A 22,381-nucleotide genomic window follows, 5' to 3' on the forward strand; every position below is an offset into this window, starting at 1 on the left:
CTGTCTATGGTAAAAAAAACGTATTGTTAAAGGCTAAAATCGACTTATTGTGTTGACCACAATACTCATTTGTTTAGTAATGCTGTATGGAAACGACGTGGATTCGGCCGCAGTGGTTAGGATCTGCAGGCGGCCCATAGTCACACAAACATTCTCGTTGCTAAATAGCCAACTCAGGGCATGTCATGGGCTTGTCATGCACCGGGAATGACGTTTTACTGCAACACAACGCATGACATTCCTCATTTGATAAGAGTGTATAGTCGTTTAGCAAATGACATATGCAGTAATGCATCACATACAAATCCTTAACACTATAAATTTACCCTTTTTACAGAAGTGTGATGTTGAGCCATCACACAGCATATGCTGTTGTGTAACTCACATGGGCCTTATCAGCTGCTATCAGGGTGAAAATGAAAGACAGAGCCACATTACTCACTTCACTAGATTTGTCAATCTTTAAAGGTCATTGATCAGAGCTAAATTGCTCACAGATGTCACTGAATTGTGATAGGCTTACTATTGCTTATAAATATTAAGGTTAACAGTGTGGTATGATCTGCATGGCTGTGAAGAGTAGATTAGTGTTTGACATTTATGCAAAAATCAAATCAAGAGACTTGGCACCTTGTCATCTCACACATTAGGGTGGACTTGGTTTTTAGTCAGATTTTTTCTCAGTAGGGTTGGAAAAAAAGCATTTCTAGGTTTGTGTAGATAGATTAAAATATTTTGGTCAGTCATCTTAAAACACATGCACCACAAACATTGCCCTTCAAAACCATCTACATCTGCAGAGGGCAGTGTTAGTAAAAAGCTTGTGTCCATCTAAAACCAAACCAGAACTCTGCATCTTTCAAGGTGCTTCACTCCCCTTTACATTTTTAATTCACCAGAACCAAGGGGACGGTCCTCATTTCTTAGCTTTAACATGGGTGCATTTTCAAATGACTATGATCACAGGATGTCTTGATGTTAGCAGCTGACATGGTAAATCTTGCACTGAGACTGCACTGATGAACCAACAGAGGCCCAACACAGCTTCTTATGTGTTAATACAATGTAAAATTGTCATTCCACATGTACAGAGGGCAAACAAACACATTGAGCACAGCACACTTGATTTTAATGTTTTTAATTCCACTTACATGAAAGCACATGACCAAATAACGTACTCAGAGTTTAACTTACAAATTCTCAATCCTGCATCCCATCTTTTTAAAACCAAGATACTGTAATAGAATAAACTGGCACTACTTTGTGACTACTAAATGGTCATAATGCAGCTTTCTACCAAGTTACTTTAATAATTAGTTTATATTTAGCATTGTTTTAGTTTGTCTTTTCACAATGTCATTTCAAGGAAGGTAAATGTTACTGTAAACCACCTGGTTCAAGCTAAATCCTAAGCAAAAACTGCCAGTTTCAAAGCACGGCTAACCCTCACACCATACTACTGAGAACCACATACATTCCAGGAGTCAAATCATGAGTCAAAGGGAATAAAATACACCAAAAGAAAATACAAAACACCTGAATAGAAAGGAGTAGAAAGCCACAAAAGCACATGGCAAAAGTATCCTCTGCACTGCTGAAAAGATAAAATATCAAAAGTTACAGTATCGAGCCATTTTGTCAAGTTGTTCACTTTATCTTAGGCTGTCTATACCTTGTTGTGTGTTATGGGAAATTGCAGGAAATTATAGTCTATACATTTCACTGAGAGTGAAAAGATGTCAGTGAAATGGAATGTAATCCTCTCAACAAAACGATCAACTAAAGTTTAACTACAGTTTTCGCAAGTGGCCTTTCATACAGAAAACCTTTCCAACATCTGAATGCACATAGAACCCACTGAGCCATGACACATGTACCATCCATAAAAACACTACCTGCTACGCTGGACACTGACAGGGCGGGATGGATACAAGCAATATGGTAATAGATCTTTACCAAGGTAAGTTCTGCCATCTATATGATCACTGCTAGTCTGTTAGATGAAACCTACAATTTAGTGAATTCAGACCGCTGTGACATTTATTCATTTTTTTTAGTTTTACGTGCTTCAAAGGATTTTGTAGACCCAAGTGTCACAAAGATTGTAAATGTTGAGTTCAAGTAAAAACATACAAATTATCAAAATTACATTTAGAGGTTTTTTGTTTGCGTTTCCTGCAACAGCAGTAGTTTGCTACAGTGAATAAAGTTAAAGAGAATGGGGCTGTTTTGGATCTAAGGAGGGATTTCATCTGGACTAAACCATGGACAAAAAGAACAAAAAATAAACATTCACTGGTTGACACAATGAGTAATGTTCAAAAGAAACAGACCTATTCCATTCTTTTCTCTGTGGAGGTGCTCATACAACTACCACACACACACACACACACACACACACACACACACACACTTCAATGTATCTGCACACACATACTGTACTTTACACATTGTGAGTGGAGTGTAAACATACATATCTGTGCATGTATGTGCACACACAACCACACACACAACTTAGGCTGGTGAGAGGTAAAAAAATGTGTGTTTTTCTTGTTTGTCTGTTTTTCCGAAGTTCAGTTCTTATCAGCTACCTGCTCCGTCTCCTCTCCTTCACCCTCGCCTTCACCCTGGGCGTCTGACATCCACAGCTGCAATAAAGCAAAGGATACTGGGATAATTGCACACTAAGAACCACGGTTAAAAAAAAAAAAAAAAAACTCTGCGTCTCAAATATGTAAATAGTAGAGTTTGATGAGTAATGTGAAACTCAACTAAACCAGTACAGAGATAAGAGAGAGCAGGAAAGTGAAAGTATAAGACACAGCTGACATGCAGGAAGATGAAGACGAGACACTCACTGTCAGATTGTCACGGAGCAGCTGCATGATCAAGGTGCTATCTTTGTAGGATTCACCGTTGAGGGAGTCCAGCATGGTAATGGCTTCGTCAAAGGCCTGGATGAGACAGAGACAGCCATCAGTGCTTCCAAATACCAGTGTGCAGGTTTCCAAATAAGATTGTAAATACACTGACATGCAATGATTTAAATAAAAACAGCATTAATAGAGTTCAATATAAAAGGGTACATTTGTGCTACACAGTTTTCATGGTGAAAAGTTACAAGACCATAGCAATCCACAACATACAGCATTGGGTTAAATGTAGCAGACAACATAATGTATCTTTGACCAACAACAACTCAGGGCTCTGAGATTTTTAAGGATGATGGAGGAAGTAAACTTGCCTGCACAAAATGTGTAACAGAAATACACAATTGAAACACTGAGGTTCTTCTAATTGGTTATAACACTTATGGTGGCACAGCCCCATAGCTCCAATCTTTGGGGATAACTTTGTAACTGATGCTGCGACCGTGTTTGCTTAATTGGTTTATTTTTTCAGTACACCTGCCCTTTATAAAACTACAATGAAAGGCCTATTAGGATCAGAGAACGTGTTAATAATAGGTCCTTATACAAGATTTAGGTCTTAAACAACAACATAAATACACATATGGATACACATAAAAAGCAATACTAGGTCTTATAGTATGTTCTGGTTAAATTTATGCTCATTTAATTGAATTGTAACAACGCACTGCCTACACAGTGCATTGTTACACCCACACTACTGCACTGGAAAGCACAGAGTTTATAACTTGTTAACACCTGCTAGTTTTTGCTAGCTAGCTGTGTGGGGGTAGCTTGATTAAGCATGCTAATTGATAAGTTTATATTCATCTATTTCCATTCATTCTTTATTGTAAAACATTTTATAAATGTGTGTTTCACTTTAAACCCTATGTTTGCACACAACCCACATTGTTACTCAAATTTTCCCATTAGTAAACTTGCTAGCTAACTCACCACATGACCAATTTCACATTGTATCTATTTGAGAAATGAATTGATTTATCTGGCAAATTATTGGATTATGTCGTTTCCAGTTAATTCCCATGGAATGCTTCCACCTTGAATATTCCTTGAATTTTGTAAACCAATTAGTAGCACCTGTACTTTTGATACTATGATAAGTTCAAACTTGCTGTGAAAAAGGCCCGTAAAGGCCCCATACTGGATAGATACAGTGACTGGAGCAAGTCTCAGTCATAAACACCAAAATTAATACCTCCGCTTTCAAGTAAACTCATTGTTACAGACCAACAGACCCATGTTAAATTAACCTCATATTATACTTTTCACCAGATTCAGGACGTTCATCTTTTAGAGGACAAAACAAAATGGAAATGGAATAAAAAAGAAACAGAAATAAATCACTAATGTGGAGAAGAGGACGGTTCTTACCGCCTTGGCCAGTTTGCAGGCCTCCTCGGGTGAGTTGACGATCTCGTAGTAGAAGACAGAGAAGTTAAGAGCGAGGCCTAGGCGGATGGGATGTGTAGGCTGCATTTCCTTGGTGCTGATATCCAAGGCCTGCTGGTAGGCAGCTCGTGAACTACTGATGATTTCTGCACATAGGAAGATAGACCAATCAGGAAGCAGATTTTTCAAAATGGGAAAAACGATCTCTTGAGGTTTGTTCACATTACTTTGTAACTGCGCCCAGAATAGGAGCACACTCCACTGTGGACCATTTGTGTGTGCGCATCACGTTATGTTCCTGCTCCTCAAACTGCATTATCCAGTGATTTTCCGCAGGGTGGTGCAGCGGTGTGAGAGTGTCACTGAAATGACCCATTTCTGACAAGACGAAGCGACTGCGCTTTGTTGTTTGGCAAGCATTCAGCTGTTTCACAAACTCCTGGGCAGTTCAGTGCTTGTGTTTTAATTTCTTTACCCTCAGTGTTTTAAAACTTTGTTGTGGCAGCGATAGAGGCAATGCTGTTTCCTGTTTTCAGTAATCTGGACTCCCACACCGCCTCAAAACAGACTGATCGCGGCACCCACCGCCACAGCCTAAACGCACTACCCCCATTCAAAATGAATGGAAAGACCTGCGTTTTCGCCGCACCGTCTGTAATAAATGAAAATACCGATAACAACCACCCCTAAACCCCAAGGTGATGTCATTATTGTTTCTGTTATGTCCAACAGTTTAAAAAAAAAGTCATATTCAGGTTACTGTCACGTACAAAAAAAACCAGCAAATTCTCCCAAGTGAGATGCTGAAGCCCATGAATGTACAGTCTTTTTAGTAGAAAACTACTTTCATTTTCTGTCGCTCAACTAATCGATTGTTTCAGCTCAATAATCATTTGGTGCTTTGGCCACCATTTTACAGTTAAGAAAGATAAGTTATTTCACCAACATGGCTCACAAAAAGCAGGCAATAAAACCCCTATCATCAAATAAAAAAATGAAGAAAAAAAAAACAGGACTGAATTAAGATGACAAAAATTCTCCTCTAAATCAAAGAAATATCAGGTGTTAAAAGTGCATTTGTTAAGGTAAAGCCTTTGAAAAATATTTAAAACATTTTAGAAGATCAATATCTCAAGCATGGATGGGGGAGGGTGTCAGTATTCTAGCCACAAACACCTGAAACGAGCGTGGTCTCCTCTTCTTAAGACTTTTTTAATTTTAAAGGACCATTAATTAGCACACATTCGTCCCATCCTCCAACAGATGTGCAACAGCCTATCGCCATAGAAAAAAAGGGCTGTATCACACAGCAGTGTGTGTTTTTAACAGTAGCACCATTTAAATCTTTGTGTTTGAAAGGTCTTGCGTACTGCTGCATGAACCCTGAGCATAATTTCCCTGTGCTGTGTGATTTCCTCGAGTGACTGCACAAGAGTTGGATGGAGAGGCTAATAGCGATGTATGATGACAAAAAAAAACAACTTCAAAATGACTGCCACTGTTACAGGAAACAGAGGTCTGCTTTACTCACCCTCCTTTTTTTCTCCAGTGGCCACCTCAGCCAGGTAGCGGTAGTAGTCTCCCTTCATCTTCAGGTAGAAGACACTGCTGTCAGCAGGCTTAGCATTGGGGATCAGATGTTTGTCGAGCAGGTCCTTCAAGTGAAGGCGTGCAACATTAGTGTTGAAATGTGTGGAACTAAACACAGAACTGCCCTAGTAGTTACAAGTTAGTTCAAACATACTACAGACCTGTCTGTTAGCTCCCCCTGTGTGCTGAAGGTTTACACTGTCCCCCCTTAAGCGTGAATTATACTGGCCGCATCCCAGCTGGCGCGCACAAATGTGACGTCATGGAATCGCCGTAACTGTTTATACCTGCGCTGGTGGTCGCGACACTAGTTGCAGTCTTCTCCTGAACAGAGGTGGCGCTAATGAGGAAAAGCTATCGACTTTGCTCTTTCTACGGACTAGAAGAAGAAGAAAAAGGTAAACAACGGCAGAACTGGCAGCAGCATTGATGTCAATGCTTCGATTTGATTCGATGACCTACTTGGTTGGATCAAGCCTTTCATTCGCCATAAAAGAACTCATCTTAACCCACTAAGTTTACAAGAGAGACTAGCAGTCACTCAGAGTCCTGGCATCTTGTTGCTCTCGAGCTCGTTCATGCTTCCCGTTTCTGCTTTGTCACGCGATGCTGGGGAAAAAAATAAATAAAAGAGTGGTGCGTGACCTCGGCTCGTGCGCTATAAATCCGGGTGCGCCGGCAAGATCTACGTCATTTTGACGTCACGATGGCGCGCGCCAGGTTGGGAACGGCCAGTATAATTCACATTTTACAGGTTTTCCCTGCCATTATGTGGCTTAGGTGCAGTGCTTAAGCTTTTTGGGCACCGCCCTAAGCGTGAACATAAAAACATGTGCCAATAAGCCAACACATGGGACGGGTGCCTCTCTTCTGCACATGTGCCGCATGCTGGTTAAAGAAAGTGAAGGGGGTTAGCCACAGAGCTAGCGTTAGCACAGGCTCACTAAAGTGGACCAGCTATTTTCGTTTTAGTGACAAGCTGCTTTAGTGGTCTCTCCATTGATGCAACTGACAACCATTAAGCTTTATGCAAGTAATTGTGATGATGTCACAAATACGGAAATTAGTGTATGGCATTATTTGCACCCAATACCTCTTTTACACCAATGACCAGGGTTGAGCCCTAGTTATCTGACCAATGTTCAACCCTTCTTTTGGAAATTCAAACCAAGCCAGTATACATGGGTATATCCCTGGTCATGACAATTCAGGTACGACCTGGGTCACAACCCGGGAGCAATGCATAAAAATAATTTCCTTTAGTGCTAGAAATGGGCGGGGCTTTGCACGTCATATTCAGTGAACAACTAACATCACATAGACAAGCAAGGAGAAAACATTTCTGTTTGTTTGATATCATTAAAATAAAGTTGGGCTTTGCTGTCGACTTCACGACTAATTTAAAAAAAAGAGAGAAAAGGATAGTTTCGCGCTACCCAGCAACCGCACTGAACTGCAGTCTGGAAGGGTGTGTCGCGGTCTCGAGCGAGCGTGAAAGAGCGGGCGGCGGTGCTGAAATAGTTGAACAAATACATTTTCATACGTTTACGTTATAATACTGGGTTTATACAGGCAGTTTTGTCACATAATTTGTCCCGCCCCGGCTGTTAGCGACCCAGGTCTTGTGCAATTCACATTGAAATCGACCCTAGTCCTACCCTGAACCAACCCACGTCGCTCGATTGACTAGGGTTAACCCATTCAAACACACAGTCGATCTTGGTATATACCCTGGTTGAGCCCTGGGTGTGAAAGGGGTATAAGCAATCCCTGCCTTAAGGCCAATTTATGCTTCTGCGTTAAATCAACGCCGTGGGTACGTATATAGGTATGTAGAGATATGGACCCTACGCCGCAGCCTGATGTGCACCTCTCAAAAAATTTAACTACACGTTGCGGCGGCGCAGACTGCAACAACTGTGATTAGTCCTCTTGGCCGTGGCTTGGTAGCGTTGCATTTCCCCCTACTCATTTCCGGGTTCTCCTCCTCCATAAACATGAAATCAAGGAGAGTGTTAACTTTTCCTGCTACGGATTTTCCACCGTGGTCAGAAAGCACAGGGGAGACACTTTGTTTCTCCCACTATGCCTCTAGAGTCGGTATTCGTTCCAAAGCTAATCACCGTCACTCACTCTATCACACACTCCCCACGCACAAGTACAAACTTCCGGCAACTTATGTAGGCTATGGCGAAAGCTCTGCGTAGAGCCTTCGCAGAAGCATAAATCGCACTTTAGATCCCCACCGCATTCACATAGGCACCATGGCCAACCAGTAGGTGTCACCAGTGCAATGACAAAGGCGTGATCCCTCTCTGGCTTCCCATTGAAGAACATTGTTTTGTGTGTACCTCACACATGGATGTATTACAATACCTAGATACCGGACTCCAAGTTTCCTTGCGTCCTGGTTTGCTTCTGTGTGGTTTTTGGGTTAAGGTTCCGAAACCAGGTGCCAATATGGCACCAGTTCCAAAACCACCGGTGTCTATCGGACCGAATGCAGATTCCGAATGCAGATTTCAGTGCCTCTTAAATGCCTGCGCTGCTCTCTGGTGCTCCAAAACGCATTTTAGAGGCAACAGAAGCTTCACTGCATGCGACGCTAGTTAAAGCAACACTATGTAACTACAGCCGCGCGGCTGTAGTTACATAGTGTTGCTTATACAGTAAGTAAGTAAGTAACAGTAAGTTATTGTTATAACATAGTTATTACATTTTTAATACATCATTTAAAATTTGACCATATGGCCTTAGCAATAAACAAGCCATTCTTTAATTTCACGACTGTCATTTTGTGCCCTTCTTTTTTTTTTTTTAAGTATCGTTCAGGCACCAGCACCATTTTGAAAGTATCATTTTAGCACCTGTATTGGAAAAAACCCAAACGATAACCAACCCTTGTTACGGCACATTAATTGTTTTAGTTTGCTTGGTCATGCATGTCCAATAGGACTTTGCATTGGGTTGATGTCCCACACATGCTTTGTTTTGCAAATATGAGACATTCTTGGTTTGAAAAATTCCAATTGCAAATAGTGCAAAGAGTGACGAGTGACCTTGTTTGCAGTCGAGGGTGTTCTTTCAATTGCTTTACAAAATTGTATTATAACAATCTATGTGGAAAAGGCTTTATGGGCTACAGGGGATATTAGTTGCAGTATCACGATTGGCCACTGGTACAAATTGGCTGCTTGGCCGCAACATATCTAGCTCTATACATCCATGCCCCGGCCAGGCCAGATGCACTGAACGCAGGTTGCTGCAGTGGTGGCTGAGAATTCTACATGAATATTTACAAAAAGAAATTTGGTGGTGGTTTTCAAACTACACTATAGTTTTCACTGTTGATTTCCACATAGCAACATTTTAATATCTAAGTGGAGTACTTCCTTTGAATACTTGCTTCTCACCTTCTGTCCCTCCCTCAGCCAGAGATCATTTCAGTTCTCACTAACAGCCATCTTCTCTATGCCACCATGAATTTGTTCTGTCTACCCATCCATCAATCTCGATTTAAAGAATTTACTCTCCACTTCCTTCCACCTATCCACTGTCTTCACCCTCCCATTGTCCCTGCTTCTTACCAGTACTTCCTTGCAGATGTCGTTCAGCTCCTTCTCGATCGTCTCTTTGTACTCCTTGGCCAGTGCACTCTTTGCGTCATTATCTTTTGACTTCTGCTCCATGCTGTACACCACCCTCCAAGAGGACCTCCTAGCCCCCACCACATTCTTGTAGGCAACAGAGAGCAGGTTGCGCTCCTCGTTGCTGAGCTCCGTGCCCTCCTCTGTGACAGCCTTCATGGCTGCAGCCATGTCATCATAGCGCTCAGCCTGCTCGGCTAGTTTGGCTTGCTGTATCAGGTCCTCCTTTTCTGCCATGGCTCCTGAGTGGGCTGAGGAAGGAAGGACAGAGGAGAGGTGGTCGGGAAGGACAAAACAAAGGAGACAGGAGAAGGATTAGGAAGACAGAGGAGAGAGTGGTGGGGGAGGGCAAGTGTAAGGAGAGAAAGAGAGGAGCAACATGGTGGGGAAGGGGGGGGGTTCGATTATTTAACTTGAATGGAGGAGGACTATAGTGCATGTCCCTCCTGCGTAACCTGATTTCTCAGTTTCTGGTATGTACATGTAAATATGAAGATACAGTGAATAGCAATCAGTCAACAGGGGGTATATACTTTTGATTAGTACTCTACTCTTTTGGAGAATATTACATGGGCAAAAGCCCATGTCACGCAAACATTTACATCACATTGGTCAGTATGACTTGCATCACATTAGGTATTCATCATATTTTGTGCTACAATCTATGAGTGTCTCTCGCAATGCTTGGATTTCTTTTCAATAGTAAATGTTTCTTTGGTCTGTGCACACCATCTTTTTTTTAAAATAGTTTTTGGATTTAAACCAGCTTGACTCATCGGCACTCTTTTGATTTATACTGGTGACTAAATTGACTGTAGATTACTTCTAGATTAATTTTCTGGGCTGTGCAATTTAAAAAAGGTAATACAAGATGTTGTGAAACACTGAAAAATCAAAATAATTTCCCAGAGCCCAAGGTGACCTATTCAAGATGTTGTGTTAGCTGAAACTAATTATTATTTTCATAATCAATGTTTCATTCATCAATTTATCTGCAGATTATTTTTCTCGAATCAATGTTAGAAAAGAGAAAACATTTTTGCATTTAGCATTTTTGTTTGATAAATGACAAATGATTAACAGCATGTAAAAAACTTGCAGATACATTTTCTGTCAATCCATCGCTTAATCAATTAGTATGTTACATAGTTTAAAAATGAGTTATAGCTGATCAGACCCCTAATGACACCCAAGTTACTAGCTAAGTTTCTTAAGTAGGCTACTTCCTAGCTAAGACATTTTACAATATCCTTGCTTCATCTCAAGATAACTGCAGGACTGTTGCAGTGCATAAACAATACACTCTTTTGCAGATTACTACTTACTAGCTGCCTTGAACAAACGCAGAAACACCAAACCTTGAACACGTTTCAAAAAATCTCAGCGAGTCTGATTTGCAAGCACGGACACACCTGCACCCTTCTGAGGAATGTCGGCCACCCAGTTTCACGTCTCTCACACACACACACACACACACACACACACACACACACACACCTGCCCACCGAGCTCGGATTCTGTACGGCAAGCATACAAACAGCGACAAAAATACCCTTGCTATATGTTTTGGCTTTAATATTTTCAGTGTGTAATGTGAAAAATGCTTAACAGCGCTGCGGATGGACAGATAAGCCACAATAATGGTGTCACCGACTCGGTTTATTAACTGGAATAAAAGGAGCCTAGCTTAGTTCAGTCCAAAGTGAACGCCCTTTTTCGCTTCCCGGAAAACAACCCAGAGCTGTTAGTTTTACGAGCATTGACCATTAATTGTTTTAGGTTGCTTCATTTACAAAAGCTAATGTGGTAACGTTAAACACGAAAGCTGCCTTCTAGACACAGCGTGTAAAATAAATAGATGGGTTAAAGTGCAGTAAACGCTTCCCATTCAGTAAGCTCCGAACAATGACTGAGCAACGGCGCATCACTGGTTTCCTCTTACGCCCAAACGATTCAAGCAGGATTAAAATAATCCCCATAACACACGGAGCAAATGTAACGGTTTCCCGTCGAAAATACTACCGACCAGCAGTGGTAAATAAATGTGAACTAACCTGTGAGTGTCGTTAGACGATGTTGTTCCTGATTCCCGGCCGCACAGCTGATGATCTCTCCCGCTCATCCACGGGGTTTCCCTTCAATCAAAGATACAGCAGCAGGGTCGCACTGGGACGGATGACGTCAGACTCGGGTTGCTAGGGCAACCCAATTTAGAGGAAACATTTTAAAGCCATGGAAACTCAGTCAGTGGACAATTTCTCTTTTTTTAAAAGTTTACTTAACATATATAACAAGCAACAAACAACCTACTGCTATTCGAATTCATATTCTAAATTAAGTTAACAATGCGTTTAGAACACAATATGTGTGTCAGTCTTCATTTGGTTCAATGCCCCTTTTATTCTCTGCTTCTAAAATCCTATAACTGTAAATCTACAAGGTTTGGCCGTTTTATTATACATGCATGGGTTTTGCTGTCGTATGAATGTAGAAAAAAATACATATCCAATGTACTTTTGTCTAACAACATTTGCAAGGACTCATGGGAGATGTAGTTGATTTAGTTCTATCTTAGGTAGGCTATGACAAGGAGTTCAAATGTTACTGCTTAATATAGTAGTATATAGTGTGTCAGACAGAAAACATTATCCTGTTTCAGGGTCTCAGAAAGAATTATGAAATAAGTCCTTAATTTAAAAAAAAGTGAACAGACTCTCACCCGGAAGTGGGGCATGACTGGCTCGAAGCTGTTCAGTTGCTATGGAAACTGGGCATATATATGTCATTATTTTGAATTCAGTTTCTCTATCACCACAAGTGAAAAATAAATAAATTTTAAAATGTCCATTTATGACTACACTATAACGTAAGTTAATCATAGCGAGATGACATTTGATTAATAATAATAAATGAGCATTACTATGGAAGTAATGTTAAATGGTGATGTTGACCTATTAAGCATCTGTCAGTAAGGTAGCCTATAAGGCTGTGCCGTCATAAATCTACTGAGCCCTCTGACAGGTGACACCATTTTTAACCCTGAATTTATGAACCTTAAAACATACCCTTGCCCACGCAATGATGATGATACTCAGCTGCTTAAACAGGCTTTACAGCTTGATAGGCAGTTGCATGTCTCCCTCAGTAGTCTAGCCACCATCCATGTTTATCTAATTGCACTAGTCTTACAAATAGCCATTAGTTAGTTCCTCTTCTATCACACATTGCCTTGACCTGTCTTACACATTTTTTCTAACCTTATTTCTGACACATTTATGACAACATACAGCTGAGGTAGGTGCAACATATACCTGAATGAAAGTGATGCTCCCCCAAAATGTTCTCCTAACTTTATTAAAAATACTAAAGTAAGAGAGGCCCTGGAAGCTCACCAAGGGTCTACCTCAAAAACAGCAAGAAAAAAAAATACATAATTTAAACTAGAATACTAGAAGTATAATCAGCTATTCCAGCAGTAACACGCTCAAGATCAGGTTTTGCCTTGATTCATTAAAATTTGTTTGGGGTTTCAGAACCCTGAGTTGTTTTCCTAAAAAGAAAAATGCAGATAAACAATTATTCATAATTTGGTCTTAATTAACCTTACATGTTTTAAGACACTGTCACATAATGCCAAAAACCCCAGTGTTTCATTATCACCAGTACAGTGAGAGCAGTCTCTGGTTTCCAGTTGTTTTCATCTCTTCAAACTGAGATATGTGCCTGGAAATAGATGATCTATAGCCGGTGGGAATCTAATTAATTCCTTCACCTAATTAATCCAACTAATTCATTTTGTGCAAGTGCTTCTCTTTTTCCCATCAGTCCGTCTGTGCTTGAATCTAAACAGACGGGCCATAACACACAAAAGAGATCTAGCAGATGTGTTTTTTTTAATTCCCAAGTTTACAGATGGGAAAGAAGGAGGTGGATTGTGTGTGAGGAGACAGAGGAACAGTGCTAGGACTCATTTAGTCGGGCCGCTCAAACCATTAAAAAAAACAAGCATGGCACTGGCTTCATTTTTCTGTTCTTCTGAATACTCAGAATAAAAGGTAAAACAAGTTATTTCTCGTTTTGTGACCTTTTTCAAGAGACACTGAATACAAGGCGAGCTTGTTCCACCAGTAAATACAATGCTGTGGTGATTTGACTGTATGGTAAGACAGTACATCTTTTCAGTCACCATGTCTGAGCTGAACTGATGCATCTGTCACAGCTGGAGAAAAGGGAGCACAGAAAATGAATGCTTTTTGTGACAAAAGAGTCAAAGACATCATTTTTAGCTGGTCGAGTGACTTACGGGTCCAGACAGGATTCATTGTTTTTGTTAATTAACACACAGTGCTGCTGCTGCCATTGTCACCGAGTCATTTCCGGGTGTCAGCAGTTTGGCGGATACAAGGCTTTTATGACGGTTGTTATCAGGTTCTACATCGCACCACCGATACGTTTCATTAAAATTTGAATATCCGTTTCATATTTGACATTGGTATTCTTATCTGCATCAAAGCCTTGTTTTCCATGCATAACACTTTCCCTTTTCAAAATGCTTAGATTTTTATACTTTCTGTATATTATTTTTTTGTTGAAGTTTGAGTTGTTAATGTTCATTTTTTTTTTACTGTTCTGAACTGTTTACTATAACCTAATATCATCATCTGTGTTTTGCAATTCAACCTAGAAAACCCCCCCCCAAAAGAACAAGCCTCCACAATGTAAAGGTTGTGTTTAAACCTCCAAGTGCAGCAAATGTACAAGTTTATGCAAATGTGTAGATTATGAACATTGCCACCTGGGATGATGTCCAAGTCAGCTGTCAGTTACTCTCTGCGAGTCTTCCTTTCTCTCTCTTGCTGCCATAATATTACAGCTCCCGATTTACTAAAATACAATACTGTGTACACAAACATTCATCATTAATTATTGCACATTAAAGTGGCAGTTAAAAGTCCTACAAAGAATTCACATTTACATAATGTGAAGAAAATAACCGTTTCAATTTGGACAGTAAATATTCAACTGTCAGTAAAAGTATACGGGCCAACTAAACCGTAAAAGCTAGAAGTGAGTTTAAGTCCACCAAGGCAGAAAAACAGATAAGGGTGCTTCCTAACGCTCAGGCAGAAAATTTGGAATTTATGAAAATAAACACTTTGTAGAGAAACGCAGATATACAACAAAGTAAAATTTAATAAAATGCTATAATACATCATTGGAGCATTCATACATTTTTCAAGTGTACACATCTTGCCAACACTCTCCTGTAAAATGTATTAACTTACAATTCATGTAGCGGCTTGGAAATGGCTAGCAAAATTTCACATTTTTAACATGAAATTATGATTAGTGAGATGAAACATTGCAGTATAACATGGCAGACAACTGTGGAGGAATTCCATATTTAACAACTGACATAAGAAAAAAAAAAAAAAAAAAAAAATCAAAGCCTCCTTTTAAGTCAATTCTCAAAGCACAAATAGACAATGTCATATTTTTCATTTTTTTTGCAGCAATTTAAAATCATAATTCTCCCACCCAAGCAACCCATGCTTTGTTTAAGGACACTGTATGTGTTTACCTCATGTGTCAAGTTTTCTATACAGGTTTAATCGGACAATTCAATCCATCAAAGCTTCAGATAGAGAGGTACAAGAGCTGGCAGCGAGAAATACTCCTATGTGCATCAGGGCAGTGAGGTGTCCGTTCTGAGAAACCGTGTGAATAAAAAAGGGAGAAATCCTCATTCACCACTTGGATTGTTACTGGTTTGTACAGTCCTTCAGTGGCCCTGAAATTAAAACCAGCATTTAAATTTGCCCGCGTGTATTTAAACACAAGCGAAAAGAGGACTGGATGGGAGGAAGCATTGTGTTAAAGGCAACCTGGCCTGTTAAAGCCTAAATGAAGATAAAGACTTCATGTTGGTTACATCAAATCATCCATTGCCGTCCGACTGAGATTGGTGCAGAGTTGGTGCAGGGCCTAGAAGGAAATTGGTTTGGTATCCAGAGCGAGCGTTTATGCCTCCACTCCCTCTAACTCGGGGGGTAGAGGGGATTTCGGGTGCTTGCTCTCAAAGTGTTGCTTGAAGGTTTTTGGGTCGGGCATCTGGGACTGCAGGAAGGAACAAATATAATGTAATATTTTCGGGACGTAGCAGAGGCCTTGTCTTTGGAAAATATAGCTTCTCAGTGATCAAAGGATGTTATACAAATCTAAAAGAAAAAGGGACCAAACGCCAGCAGAATTAACAAGTTAAAATGAAAAATAAAGCCTTTTCCCATCCTGAGTCAGGTTCTGGCTTCTGGGTTGTCAAGAGTTCAGACTTCATACTCACCCTGCACACAGCGCAGGTGAACACTAGTGCTGCCTTGGCTGCCGTCTTTTGATCATGACTTTTGGCCTTCTTCATTTCGGCCTGTTTCTTGGCATTTTTCTGCTGAGACTGAAGCTTCTGATGCCCGCGTGCCATTCTGGCCAAGCCTAAAGGGTAGGAAGCAAGGACAAAGGACTTAATGTTTACGGATACACATCAGTGCTGTGGATAGGGCTACACAATATACCGTTTTTTTTTTGTTTTTTTTTAAATCGTCATCGCGATATCAAAAGGCTGCGACATATCACGTAAGACACTCGCGAAATATTTGTTAGTTGAAAGAAAATAGGAGTAGAAAACGGCACTTTAAAATGTAACCGTCAATCATTTTTTAGTGCTTCCTTTTATATTCAAGTCAATGTTCAATTTGTTCAATAAAATGTTGGAAATGATTTCCTTTTATTCGTTTTAAATTCAACAAGCAGTTCATTGTATTATATAGCAGAATACTGAAAGCAGCAGAATTGAGAACACTTAAATATGTTTATTTATCGCAAGTAATATCGTTATCGAAATATTCAACGTTATCGAATAACGCATATTTTCCTCATGTCATGCAGCCCGTGTTGTGGACATACTTAACTTTCAATTACAGTTGGTAGCCTACTCATCTACCTTATCATTTCAGTGCCCACAGAGAAGGTTTGCATAATACCATGTTTACTGTCATGGCAAAAGGTAAAGTATGAAGACTATCACAAATTTTGGTCTATGGGACAGGCAATTCTCTCATTATTTTCCATCAATTTTTTTTGCAGCGCCAATGCAATGCTTTTCTTATAGGCAGCTAAATGTTTAGTGGATATAAACACTGGAAAAAGAAAGCCAAAGAACTGAAAAGAACAAACAACTGCCAGTCAGCCAGGGTCAGGCAAAGTAAACAAAACAAGATAAAGCTTCAGTTTAACCTGACCTGAAATGCAGGTGCTTTAGATGAAACAGAGGCAGGGCTAAAACAAAACCTTGACTTACATGAGGGTAGGATTGGTAATGTATTCCATGAAAGACATTCAGGACAGGGGAAACTAAACAACATTAGAACTGCTTAGCTTAGGGGCTGATTCCAGGAAGCAAGTGTCTGGATAATTCTGGTGTATAAACCTGGTTCCACGTTTTAATCAGCAAAGATAACAAATATGTTTCTTGGAACAGGAACTGGTTTGGCAGGTTGTGCAACAGATTTACTTGCAATTGGCATTTGAGAGAGGGGCAATGGGGGAGGGAAACAAGTTCTCTCATGCCCTCACAGCTATGGGCCTCAAGATTTTGACACAATGATCTAATGTGAGGTACTAATGCAGCACCCACCTTTAGGCCCTTAACAGATTGTAAACTTTAGTGTTGCATACTCCCAAATCATCACACTCTGAGGGTGACCCTGGAGCTTTCAAGGCCCCTGAAGGTCTAGGGACTTGGGGTGATTGCCCCACTTTGCCCCGTTGGTAATCCAGCCTTGCTTACTAGCAACGTCTATTAATAGTATGCCGTTAGTCAGCAATGTATTCAGTGGTAACTAGCGTTGGTTATCTTATGACAAATATGGTAAGCTTGCTGAGCACTCAGTATGTTAACTTGTGTCAACACCATGTGTTAGCCAGCTGATTTAAAAACTAGTTTTATTGGTGCTTAGCTTAGAGACTGAGGAATATAATGTAATTATTAACAATTATATTGAAGTTACCACAGCACATCTGGCTCATTGTTATCGAGGTGACGCCAGTTTATTTTCCCCTGCACTAACGTTAATCGAGCTGTTAACGTGGGTTAGCATAAATGCTAACTTTAGCTAGCTCACTATGGCTATCTCGTTAGCTAGCCAGCTAACCTTAAAATGAATATTCGCGTCGGCATGAGGGTAACGTTAACAGGGAAACGCATCAGCGATGTTATAGTTAAAAACAATTTAAAAGGACAGCAACTCTTACCTCTTACAAGTAACGGTACGTGTCGTTTGCTGGACGCGCGCACACACACACACAAGTGTGACAGCTGCTCAGTTCTCAGACAGCTGAAAGCTACTGCTGCGTTCAAAGACTTTCGTATTATTCGGCTTTAATAGGAATTAAACAGTTTCATGGTTTAAAAATCTTGTAAAATCATACGTACGTATTTTATATTAATAATGTGTTATGTTTAGGAGCAGTTTACCAAAATTTGATTTTAGTGAATGACAGGATAACACAAAAAACGTATTCATATTATAGCTGTGATCATGCGCAGAAGCAGTAATGTAAAGTTGTCTATGGTATCTGGGCCGCTCTGGGCTGGCAGATGTAGTCACCATGATGCAGATACAGGGCGTTGGCAATGTCGCCCCCATGTGGCAGAGTTTAGTTAGAGTTTTGGTTAGTACACATCCACACACACACACACACATATATATAAATGTTTAAATTAAATGCTTCATGGTGATCCCAAGTTAGAAGTTATGGTTTATTCATAATGCTATTGTGCTTATTATTGCATTATAATCTGCATAAAATGTGCGTGCTGACACAGGCCTAGTTGCCTAATAATAATGTTTCATTATTTGTTTGGAATTAGGAGATAATTACCATCTAATTATTTGTGTCGTAACTTAAGTAGACTATTCACACATGTATGGGATTCGAACAGTGTGCTTGCAATCAAAAGAGCATTTGAGAAAGAGATTGTATGCAATAATAATGCCTTTTTCTATTTGACCATGGTTGTTTTATTGTTTTGTTTTAAATAAAAAGTAAAATAAAAAATAGTTGTCTACCTCTTATTTGCTATTTGTTTTTGTTTTAATTGCAGTTATTGACTATCTTCGACATTAACATTCTTCAAACCTGTACATTTGTGTTTAAAACAAAATATTTCAAAAAAAATTCACATTTCCATAATTACGAGACAGGCTATGAATCTTCATCTTCCTTAGTATAAAAACATCCTGTGGTCAGTTTTCTATCGAATTTCATGGAGATATTGTGGAATGAAAATGTACATTCAACGGATTCCTCTTTTGATTTGGAAAAACTTCAAATCACTCTTAGCTATTGTTTATACTGTAAATACGGCAATTACTTCTTCCTCTAGTAATTTCTTTCTCTGCATGTATTTCTCTTTTTAAAACTTATTTTATATCAAACTTTTGAACACTAATATTTTAAAATACTGATGATTTTGTATGTCTACATTTTACATTTGGTATGTCCGTTGGGTGTGGTTTTAATATAAGCCATCAGAGGTTTCTATCACATGTATTTTATATTTCTTTAATGTGATTTGTATTTATGTGAGTGAAACAAATAAACAAAACATAAACCTTTTACACCTCATTCTATGCTATTGTTGGTTTTACTACCTCTTATCTATTGGTATCTCGTGTATGCACAGGACCAAACTCTTTGCAACACATAGATTTTGAGAGATAAATGATAAAACGTTATGTTCCCCCAAAGCAACACTAGGTGGCAGGTATGTAAGACTACATACGGTATACTATACTGGTGTGTTGTGTGGGAGAAATACTGTAAGTTGTAGTGGTACCAGCATCCACACGTGCACATGTGCACACACACCTAACACTAATACTGACACATACCTAATGGCTGTAATGATAAAAGAGCTAAATTATCATTATAACAATCTCAAATTCAAAGATTACTGTATACACTGCTGGTCCACTAAGATCCGTCTTGAATGTTAAGCATTTATTCAAATCTATTTTTAATTACAGTTATACAATGTGGTTCATGGGACTGCATCGGATATTTATCTTTTCTATCTGTGACTTTGGTTTTGGGAACAGTGGAGCTGTTCACCTCCGCTCTGTATTTGACTGAATGCAGCTAATATGTAAATTAACTGAAACTCCAGTTAGGACATGATGGAAACAAAAACTCACGTGTTATCCCAATAACATCAAAATATCAATCAGTCTGTAAAGAAAATAATAAATCCTAGTGTGTACATGTCTAGTTGTGAGTTGCATTATTGTAATTGTCTCTATTAGAAAGAAAGAAGACAGTGAACTCTGTGTGTGTGTGTGTATGTGTGTGTGTGTGTCTATTTTTATTCACTAACAGTCATTATAGTACTCATTCCTGTTGGAAAACTTCCCAAAAGTTAGGTGTCATGACTTTCTTGAGAGAAATTTTATCATTGTGAGAAAAGTCTGCAGCCTGCCATTGCGGCCCCCTCCACCTTCCTGCTTCCCCCCCTCATCATAAGAGAGAGACAATCCTTTTGTGAAGAGGGGGAAATATCTCTCAAGAGAGAAGGATGTGATTATGCTTTCAGAATGAGGCGAAAAGTAAAAGAAAGAAGGGAGAGAAAAAAAAGACAAAAGCCACACATTGCTCAAGTTCCCCCCGCCCTGGAGGTTGTTGTGCAGGGACTTGCTAGCTTAGGTTTGGGGTGAGGTTGTCCAGCCTTAGGGCCTGTGTGAAAGCAAATCTTCCAGGTGTCAGCTATTCAATAGTGGAGGAGAATATTATCTGGCTATCCATTGTGTACATGAATAAGCAGGGGTTTGCCACAGATAGCCTGAGATTATTTTTTCCTATTTGGGTCCTTTAATCCCGCCACAAGGGCTTTCAGGTTCACTTTCTGCTTGGCCAAGTTGTTTTTGAATCCTTTTGGTGTATATTATCTTTTGCAGTTTCTGGTTTATGTTTCTCACTGCATAACCACATATCCAGGTTTAGCTAGTTTTCCAGAGGTTAAGCCAGGGTCAAGAAAGATTTTTTTAAGATGCATTGTAGGATAGCGAAATTTGTCTGGCAACAAAACGTCACACGGAGAGAGAGAAACAGTAGCTAGAGTGACTGTTGAGGGAAGAGGATGTTGGATTTCATCTTCCCTATTGGCCACTTCCTCTACCGGCTCCCCCTTCATGCTTTCCCTTTTTTTTGCCACAGTCCACTGCTGCTGCTGCACCACCATGACATGCCACAATGTTGCCAGACCAGTCGGGCTGGCTGTACACAAGCCGTGACACAGTCACAACACATCCACATGCTGGTAATTTTCGCTGCTGCCTTTAGAGGCCTCATACCACGTGATGTGATTGACATATATAGCACACAAAGAGTTTGTTAAAGCATTTGACTGCTGTGTTTTTAGTGTATTTTTTGCAAAGAAAAATGAAATCAAATTAAAAATTAAACCTCCAACATCGCACGTCAATCTATCTCTGAGGGTAGAAAAGTTAAAACCAAACTTAATGGCACAAACAGAGTGCTTTTTTTTTTTGCAATGCAATTGTATTTGTTCAGTGGTTTAATGAAATTGACCCTGACATGCCCCGAGAAATCACATCAAGAGGGCAAACCATGCCTTCAGGGGGAAAAAAGTTAATTTCCTACCTTGACTCACAAAAACACACAAAGACACACACAAACACTTCTACACGCAGAATGCAACTGAAGGAGAGGCGAGGTCTCGGGTCGGGCAGACATAAGCCGGTCAGACAGAGGCTGATTGTGAAGGTGGTGACAGCACTCACTAACCTCACTAACAGCAGCAGCTCTGAAGCTGAACTGTGGCTGTTAGTGAATGAAGTCAACAGCATTGGATCGAATGTCAGTTTTACCGTAACACAAATGTCATGGAATTTCTGATTTAGACAATACAAGGTTGGTAGTGATGAGTAGGCTATAATATGTTTTTAACATTTTTGCATTTGAAACGCCTTGATGCATAACACATAATGTTTTATAGGATATCCTAAACCCTTATAATAAAACAATATTTATTCATGGCTCATCTTGAATTACGAGCAGATCAACAGAAAAAAACAGATGTCTTTTCTTCTCAGAACATAACTTTGTGTACAATAAATATATTTGTCTTTTTTACCCCTCTAACCACCCTTTGAGACAGGTCCTGTATCGCAGGTTGGGGTTGATTTTATCTATTAATTTAGAGAGATGGATATTTATCTGTTTAAATGTTCCTTAATCTGCCCGGCTTCCACTTTTTTATGTCTCCCGTCATCTCTCACCTTCCTCTCCATGTTATGCTTTACTCATTCTACTCTTCCTTCATCCCCCCTCCTGTTTTCCTCACTGCTGTCCATCTGGAGAACGACACATCCCCCCTTGACTCTCCGTCTCTGTCTCAGCTGTGAGTTTCTGTACTCAAACAGGGAGACTCTGACACCTAATCCTGGCCAAGTCCAGACAAGCTGCTTCTCTCTGCGAAAAACTCAGGTATGCCTTTCACCTCTCTCACAGAGTGGGACACACACACACACACACACACACACACACACACACACCCACACACACACACACACACACACACACACACACACACACACACACAGAGAGATAGGTATTCTGTGACTCCTGGCCCCTGACTTTTCTGTCTTGCCCATGCCTGCTTGTGGCAGCTTGTATCGTAGCCTTCGCACTATTTCAGCTGTCATACCGCCACATGGCAAACATTCCAGCTAGGAGAAGTCATGTAGGGAA

General features: G+C 40.0%; 2 protein-coding genes across 3 annotated transcripts; both read right to left on the minus strand.

The window, feature by feature from the left end:
- Positions 1–1,122: 1,122 nt before the first annotated feature.
- ywhaz (tyrosine 3-monooxygenase/tryptophan 5-monooxygenase activation protein, zeta polypeptide) lies at positions 1,123–11,877 on the minus strand. 2 transcript variants are annotated; one of them, XM_031296202.2, is made up of 6 exons: positions 11,614–11,877; positions 9,500–9,810; positions 5,854–5,977; positions 4,305–4,468; positions 2,859–2,954; positions 1,123–2,648 (listed from the first exon to the last, which is right to left on the minus strand). In XM_031296202.2, the coding sequence occupies exons 2-6, from the start codon at positions 9,794–9,796 to the stop codon at positions 2,574–2,576; spliced, it is 756 nt and encodes a 251-aa protein (XP_031152062.1). In that variant the 5' UTR covers positions 9,797–9,810; positions 11,614–11,877; the 3' UTR covers positions 1,123–2,573. The 2 variants fall into 2 exon arrangements, with proteins under 2 accessions (XP_031152062.1, XP_035849115.1); XM_035993222.1 differs by lacking the exon at positions 11,614–11,877 and adding an exon at positions 10,885–10,909.
- Positions 11,878–14,737: 2,860 nt separating this feature from the next.
- Positions 14,738–18,127, minus strand: znf706 (zinc finger protein 706). Its single transcript, XM_031296206.2, has 3 exons — positions 17,864–18,127; positions 15,900–16,045; positions 14,738–15,676 (listed from the first exon to the last, which is right to left on the minus strand). Exons 2-3 carry the CDS (start codon positions 16,032–16,034, stop codon positions 15,581–15,583), a joined length of 231 nt encoding a protein of 76 aa, XP_031152066.1. The 5' UTR covers positions 16,035–16,045; positions 17,864–18,127; the 3' UTR covers positions 14,738–15,580.
- Positions 18,128–22,381: the final 4,254 nt, after the last annotated feature.

This window comes from Sander lucioperca, chromosome 16, assembly GCF_008315115.2.
Source record: "Sander lucioperca isolate FBNREF2018 chromosome 16, SLUC_FBN_1.2, whole genome shotgun sequence".
Lineage (NCBI taxonomy): Eukaryota > Metazoa > Chordata > Actinopteri > Perciformes > Percidae > Sander > Sander lucioperca.